The sequence below is a fragment of the Mesitornis unicolor genome, unplaced genomic scaffold (assembly GCF_000695765.1).
Source record: "Mesitornis unicolor isolate BGI_N332 unplaced genomic scaffold, ASM69576v1 scaffold11274, whole genome shotgun sequence".
In the NCBI taxonomy this organism is placed as follows: Eukaryota; Metazoa; Chordata; class Aves; order Mesitornithiformes; family Mesitornithidae; genus Mesitornis; species Mesitornis unicolor.
In genome coordinates, this window is record NW_010180794.1 from 1,971 (window position 1) to 9,962 (window position 7,992).

A 7,992-nucleotide genomic window follows, 5' to 3' on the forward strand; every position below is an offset into this window, starting at 1 on the left:
CTGTCGCTGCCCAACGTGGTCTGCAAACGCTTGCTGTGTCCTGAGAGCGTGGCCTCTGAGCCCCAAGGGCAGTCCCAGAGGTTGTGGGAGTTCTGCAGAGCCCTGCAGCTTCTCCACGCTTACGTGCAAAGGGAATGCCAGAGCATTAGTGGGAGGCGTGTAGCTGCAAGTAGCTGTAGTTCCAGGAACTTGAGCCATGCCTCTCTGGGGAAAAGCAGAGAGGACCTCGTGGGCCAGCATTTATTTGCGTGATATTAGGGGAAAGAGGGGAATAAACTAACAGCAAATAATATTAAAGGTAGGTTTTTGGCCTGCAGTCTCGAATTGCCGTACAGGTCTTGTTTGAAAGACTTCACTTAGCAGGAAGGTGTGTCCGAATCATGAAGCAAATTGGAAGTTTTCTGTACTGTAAATTCAGCCTCTGCCTCTTGAAGGAGGTTTAGTCATGTGCCACCCCTGGCAGATGTTTTCTTCTGAGGAATGCTGTTCCTTCCTTTCAGTTTCTTGCGAGCCATTCGAGTTCCTCCTGTGCCCGAGGAGCCCGTCCTTGGTGACGTCCGTGTGTGCAGGAGCTTCCCAGCCTTATTTGGGAAGCTGCTTCCTAGGCACGGGTCAGCATCCCCACCAGCACTCGTGTCCTGCCCCTGTTGAGCAACACCAACCTGCTTCTAAGAATTTGCACTTGGTTAACCAATCTGTCCACGAAATGTGGTGCCCAGGGTTTATAAGAACTCTCCCCAAATCCCTACGGAGGCAGTGGTGGTCTCTCTGCAATTGAGGTCTAACTTTGCTGCAGGGTAGCGGTGCTGGGAGCCTCCTGGTGAGGTTTGGTGCGAGCTCTGAGGGCCTGGCCCATCACTGGGTCCTCTCTGAGCGCAGCTGGAGCCGGTCGGGTTTTCAGAGAGTTATACAAAGTAGTTGTTCATCCCGATATCTGAATGTTCCCACCAGCTAAATTGATGTGTAATGCTGGGTTTGGGTTACAGTCTTGAATGCAGCTTTTGTGGTTAAGGATCGATCTGCTAATTATGAAATACGACACTGGAATATTTCTGCAGAGTCTCATAATGAGGGGATGTAATTTCTAACGGCTGCATTCATTACAGTTCTGTAAGCGTGTGGTGTTGCCTGAGTCTCTGCAGTCGGAGCGTTTTCCTTCTGGCTGATGAGAGCTGCAGGGTGGCACCGCCAGTGATGGCCCAGTAGCCAGAGCAGCTTCGAGGTGAACACGTGGAGATGGGTGACTGGGGAAGGCTGGCACAGCCTTTATGTGTGAGGACAAGCTGCTGCTTCAGCAAAAGCACTCAGAGCACTGGAACAGGCTGCCCAGAGAGGTTGTGGAGTCTCCTTCTCTGCAGACATTCAAAACCCGCCTGGACGCCTTCCTGTGTAACCTCATCTGGGTGTTCCTGCTCCGGCAGGGGGATTGGACTGGATGAGCTTTGGAGGTCCCTTCCAATCCCTAACGCTCTGTGATTCTGTGAAAAGTTACGGGGAGTTGCTGTCCCTTTCAACAGTTGCTATCAGCGTTGCTTTATTTCCTAGGAGAATACCGAAACAAATACATTGCTTGTAATCTCTTAGAAGGAAACAACTACGCGTGTTTGCTGAGCGTGAGCCGTGCCCAGCTCGTCAGACTTTCCTCTCGGATGAGTTAGCGCTCCTGGGGATGAGGAGAAGCAGCAGATACTGTGCACCTTGCCTTTACTAAGGCTTGTTTTATTATTTCTCAGAAGTCAGCTTGAGAAATACGCACCAGCCCAGTTTCTCAGACTTTAGTGCAGTGCCCTTTGGGGCTCCTTGATCTCTGTCAAAGCGAAAGAAGAGCTGGTGGTTAATTCCAGTTTTGTGTAAACATTTCCTGCCGCACCCCAGCACTTGGGGGTAGTTAACCCTTCTGGAGCTGCTCTGGCCTCTCGCATCCTGTTACCGTGTCCTTCTTACTTCTGCAAGAGGAACTGGTTATGGTTTTGAGCCACTTTTGTGCTGGTTTTATGGTACTCCTCTAAGTTGTGAAAGCCTGAAATAAAGGTTTCTTGAGGCTCTGCAAGCCCTTCCTGCAAGAGGCCTACAGTCCACAGTGCATGGAGGAACTGGTTTCTCAAATACGGTAAAATTAATATGAAACTGTGTGGAAAAGCTTTGCCAGGGAACTTGACAGCGGCTCGCTGTTCAGCTGAAAGGATTTATCAAGTAAGTTCCTTGGTTTTGCTTGGGTAATGGAATTGAGACTGCGCTTATCGAATTTGCAGAATGGGAATGGATTTGAGAGTTTTGAAGAGCGGGGTTAGATTCAAACCCAACTTGATGGATCGACCAAGTGGTCTGAAAGAAATATGATGTGGTTCAATAAGGAGAAACGCGGAGAGCTGTGTGTGTGTGAGAACGCTCATTGCACCAAGGTGCAGTGGGAGGAGAAGGTCCAGGCTGTGTCCTGCAGAAAGCCAAGACCTGAGACCCAATGCTTGCGGTGGGGCTGGTGGCATCGGGGTCGTCCCTCCCTTTCCAGCTCTGGGCCTGCGTGATGCTGGCGAACTGCGGTCCACTTCAGCCTCAGGAGCAACGTGAGTTTGTGGGAAGGACGGGGCAACTTCAGCTGGGTTTCACGTGAAGTTTTGCCCTTGGTTGTGTTTGTGGCTTTGGAGCCGGAGTCCAGAACCATTCCCCAGGATTGAGATCGAGTTATTCCACCTCTTGCACCAGGCAAGCCATTCAGAAAACTTCTAATGGCAGTGACTGTCATCTGTCAGAGTTAACTGAGTGCTCCTGCACGGTTAGGTTCTTCATTTTGGCTAGCCAAAAATCTTTCCCCATGGTTGGTTTCACGCTGCTTATGATGCTCAGTGGTTGCTGTCCAGAGCGCAGCATCGCAGCTCGTCTCGGCTCTGTAGCATGAGGTTGCTGGTGCTCAATACAGCGACTCACCACTTGCACAAAAAACAACTCCTCTGTGATGTTTCCTTCTCAGGAGGCACTTTCTTCAGCTTCTGCAGGTGGTGGGGCTCAAGGTTTTGCTGTCAGGTGCTTCTTAAACCTCCAAGACTTGCAAAATTACTCCTCAGAAAGCACAGCAGGAGAAAGAGGTGGACAGAACACCCTTGGGGCTTTCCTTTCGGTTGCCAGGAGGATTTCTGGGGTTGTATCTCTGTCATTTTGGTGTGTGCACTTGTCGTTTGTCTTCTCTGGGTTTCTCTTTATGAGTTAAACTAAATGTGTGTTTTTAAACTCGCTCTGTAGCATTGATGTTCACAGCTTTGATATCGAGATATAGATTGTTTTGATACAGATTATACCCAAAACGAGCTAGCCAGCACAATCTGCTTTTATCTGCTGTAGTGACCATCAAAGGATTTCATGGATTCAACTCAGAACCCTGCATCTTTTAAAATTAAATTTTGTTAACCTTGTACCATTTCTGCATGTGGGCAAAGCCTAATTTATATGCACAGCAGGGCCCAAGAATCCAGACACTGATTTTAGTCTAGACTCCGCTTTATTGTGTCATTTTCTTTACGTGTGCCTTTGCCTTCTCCCCTCCGTTATGTCTTTTGTCAGCAACTGTTTTCAATTATCCATTTTTCCCTTGTCTTTCTGCTGTCTCGCTAGCACCCCATGTCATTTCCCAGCACAGCGACACTTCTCTTAACAAACCCGACTTCTCTCCGACTGGACCGAGCTGTTTATTCCCAATTTTGGCAGTGGATCTTCCTGGATTGCCCTGAGCTGAGGCGTGAGGGTGGCAGCTCTCTCTACGCAGGTGAAGGCAGTGGTGTCTGCTCTGTTCTTGTGTTGCGGGAAGGGATACAGTTATTGGGTTATCCTAGCAGCCTGCTTGCCGTGACCTGATTTCTGAACACTCACCGCTTCCTGCCAGAATACAAACTCATGGCTGTGAGTTAAGAGCAAGCTCAAATCATCCCACAAAGGCTTTGATGTTTTGAGCCCCATGTCCCCCATGTTACTGCTGGGACTCCTGTTCCTCCTTGTGTGCCACACTTTAGAGCAGCGGCTTCCTGTGTCGGCCAAGAGCTCCATTTATTGACAAACTCCCAAGCGATTAGTCTCGTTTCATGTAAAAAACCAAAACAAACAACAAAAACCAGAGCACTTTCTTCTTGCTCTGGGATTTCTTACTTGAACATGGGACCCCTCCGGTTGGGATGAGGCCAAGCTGGATGGCAGCTCCCGGCTATGAATCCCCCGTTTGTAGCGCCTGGGCACTGCACACTGCTCCGGAAGAGGCACGGTGGATGTGTGTGGAAGTGATGGGCAAGCGGCTGTGAGAGCCGGGCTGCTGGAACAGTGAGCGTATTATAGCTGGAAAAGGCGATTTCTCTGCCAAATCTCATTGTGCAAGAGGCTTTATTCTTATTTCACTTTGTCGGTTGCTTTTTCACTTGCTGAAGAGGCTGCAGGACTGCAATGGAAAATGAGCGTCCAGCTCCCTGACTTGCGTTACCAAGACAGAGCTCTGCTGCGCTCAGACGTCCGGCGTGCGTGAAAGCAACCAGCTGGCATCCCGCTCCTGTTTAACCTGCTCGTTTTCCCTGGTTTTCTTATTTTTTGAACACTTTTTTTTTTCCACACACAGTCTAGCTTAGTAAACTGTGCTGTTGTGTAGTGCTGGGAGGCAAACGTGGGGCTCGCCTTGGGTTTGATACTGAATAAGGTATTTCCTGCAGAAGAAAAGAAATATCCGTGTGAAGAGGCACAGCCCTGTAGCAGCGGTGGATTAGGGTGCAGCGTTTTCTCAGGACATTATTACAAAATAATTCCCAGAGGTTTGGTAAAGACCACATGGACCCTGTGAAATCAAATACCCTTCCGTGTGGAGCTGCCAGGAACACCTCCCTTCCTGTTCTTGGAAAACAAGGGCCTGACTGAACGGCTGAGCTAACCGGGCTGAAGAAGAAATGTTGAAAGGCGCGGTGGTTTATGTGCTGCAGGGTGTTGTATCATCAGTGTCTGTAACTCCTGGCTGAAATAGCCCTCCAGCTACAGGAAGAAGCTGTCCAGACCCTGTCTCGAAGGTGACAGGAGAATATTCCTCTAGACATGAAAAAGTGTGTAAATCCTTCTCCCGTTCGTGTTCACTTCCTACTGAAACGGAAGGGTGGAGAATTGTAGATCTGTGGGTTTGTCAACCAGGGCATGGAAGCCAGTGAAGCAGGGGGTATTATTTATATTTATATAGTGGAAGATGGCCAAACACTTGAGAATGGGAAGGGCAGAGTCCCCTCCTGCAGCCCAGAGGGCCCTGCTGCCACACTGCTGTGGATGTGTGCTGCCTTTGCTTCTTTATTTTAACCTATTGCAGCAAACTGGGTAATCGTCGTCTCTCTTGAAAGCACTGCTGTCCGCCAGCTTCATCCATCTCCCTTTCTCTTCCCACGATGTGAAGCTCCCACAGTGCCGCAGCCACGCGCTGGCTCTGCTTTGCCTGCGTAGATGCGTCCTGCGGGGCTCAAACTGTCTCCTGCTGTGTTGGTACGGCGCCCGCCTCGCCAAGGCCCTGGGGTGCTGCTGCAGTAAGTGCGATTATGGATAACGGACCAGGAAGATGGCAGTTCACAGCCCTGGTCTGAGCTGGAGAGCTTGTGAAGGGTAGCAGGCATCTTATTCCTTGAATCAAAGATGTGAAAATCCAGACAGCATCTTCTGCTTTCATTGGGGTCAAATCATAACTCTGGACACAGCCAGCTCTGTGATGGACCATCAAAGCCTTAGGTGCTGTAGTACTTGCACAGGCCTAGGAGATATTTTTTGGGAGCCCTCCAATGCTGTCCTGCTACGTTATCGGAGGGTTTAAGGGTACTTTGAAAGGGAAAGGAGTTGGATTTCTTACACTGCTTTCCATGACAGAGCTGGTGCATCACGGTTAAAGATACCGAAGCATGTACTTACAACAACTGTGGTTGCTAAAAAGTGCTTAAACTGCTTAACAGAACTAAAATTAAACGCCGGTTTGAAATACAGTTGCTTTCTGTGTGTTATTGTTCGTCGTACAGGGCTGGGCAGGCTTGTTATGAAGTTGTCCTGGGTGCAGGTTTTTTTTCCCCTGGCTGAGAGCGACGTGCGTGTGTGTAACCCCTACACCTCTGTGCTTTCTGCTGTGCTGCAGGTGGCTGTTGCGGCTCCGATGTCAAACAGTACGTGTATGGAGGCTGGGCCTGGGCCTGGTGGTGCGTTACTGACACCCAAAGGTAAGGAGAACCCCGTTATTTGTTGGGCAAAACCATCCCAGTGGGGCTGCCACCAGCATCTTTAGGAACACGGGACTGGGCACTGCACATGAAACCATGGATGAGCATCGGCCTTTGCCCCTTCAAGGGGACGCTGCCGTGTGTACAGCGCTGGTAGGAGCAGTTTGTGCCCCCTGTAGTGTCTTGAAGCGTGAGGAATGCGGGATCACTCACAACCACACAGCTTCTGGCTGGCCTGTGCTTGGAGTGGTGGGAGCTGCGGTTGTCCAGGGCCCAGCAGCAGGTAACCCTGTCGTTTCGGGCTTACCTGACCATAAATGATGATGTGCAAACTAAAATGGCAAGATGGGATTTTCTGTGCTTGTTTGCGTGGGGACGCCTGGGTATCACAGCATAAAAGCCAAACCAGAAAAGAAACCCCATGCTTTCAGCTGCGGTACTTTTCAAATGGCTTCCCTGTCCATACCTCTCCTCGAGCCCAAGGCAATCAATTTTTTTTCCCCTTTTTGGTTGTTTTTTTATTTAGATAAACCCCACCAAACAGAGAGAGCTGCAGCCTGGCTGCTCTCTGTGTTTCTTCCTGTGCTGGTGCAGCGAGTGCTGCAGAAGGCAGAAGCCCTGCTCTCCTCTGCTGCTGCCCTTGAGGCTCTCGCAGAGGCGCTGAGCAGCGGGGCTGGCTCATCCATGAGTTCACCAGAGGAGCTGAGTTCTGCCCAGTGCGGCCCAAACCCTCACCCAGTGACAAAGATACCTGTGGAGTGCAGTGGGCCAGTGCCCCCTCCGGCTCCTCAAGTCTCCTTTTCTAAAGATGCCCTGACTGCTGTCGCCTCGGAGCAGACCGTTCTTATACAAAACCTCGGGATTTCCTTTCTCTCCCTTTCCTCAGTTGTGGATTTTGCTTGCTGCTTCCTAACCGTGCTGGTCTCTGGACTAACGCTGTCACGGTGCTGCTGTCCTGCTCTCGTAGCTCTTTGTCTCTAGGATCTGTGGGAATGTTACTTTCTCCTAACACCTCCCTCGTGCTCACCAATGCAGGTTTCCTCCGTCTGTGTAAAAAAAAAATTACTAGGGAAAAAGGATAAAGACATGACTTTTGGGTTTCTGCACTGAGTGACAGCCAGAGGTTGTAGTCAACCCTTACTGCCTGATCTTGCCACCTCTTTTCCCTGTTCACCTGTTGCCGCCAGCAGACAAAGCGAGCATGTTGCTGCCCTCGCTCTGCAGATGATGCTCGACTATCACTGCTGCTCACCGGGGGTCAGGCAGCTTCCCCTGCTCAAAGAGGTCCTGGCTGCTCCCAACTGACTCACTCAGCTCTCAGGTCCTCTCCCAGGTACTCGGGATTGCTGTGAGAGCCCACCACAGCGCTCTGACTGCATGAAGAGATCTCACCTAACACCTGCTTTAGGCCGGACTTTCCAGCAATGCTCCTATGAGGTGGGAGGGGAAGGAAAGGCCCAACTTGTGGGCTCAGTGTTTTAAGAACTGCGTTTGATCCAGACAAGCCTCATTCCCCAATTCTTGTGAGCCATCTCGCCGGGACAACTGTTGATTTGAGCAGATGGTTTCTGCTCCTCCTCTTGTTGTGCGAGAAGCCCCGAGAACAGTGCAGGACCTTGACCTGCTGCGTGCAGGAGATAACAGATGTATTCGGGAGGCTGACTTATTAAGTTAAGCAAATGCTGATTTCAGGGCCAAGAGCTGCGTGCCAGGAATGAGCTGTCATATGGCAGAGGTCTGCACATTATTCAGGAAAAGGGGCTCTCGACAGGAATGCCAGCACCCAAAA

The 7,992-nt window shown here is 50.4% G+C and overlaps 1 protein-coding gene across 3 annotated transcripts in view; it reads left to right on the forward strand.

Moving 5' to 3' along the window:
- The first annotated feature begins 6,123 nt into the window (after positions 1-6,123).
- The window catches only part of FLOT2 (flotillin 2), an 11,627-nt gene continuing 9,758 nt past the window's right edge, over positions 6,124-7,992 (forward strand). Inside the window, exon 1 of one of the 3 annotated variants that reach the window (XM_010183196.1) lies at positions 6,124-6,203. Coding sequence is in view for 1 of the 3 variants with exons in the window: in XM_010183198.1 (XP_010181500.1) it covers positions 6,140-6,203 (64 nt within the window). In the remaining 2 variants the exon portion in view is untranslated. The remainder of the gene's footprint in view (positions 6,204-7,992) is intronic. The other 2 variants (XM_010183197.1, XM_010183198.1) reach the window with 2 other exon arrangements.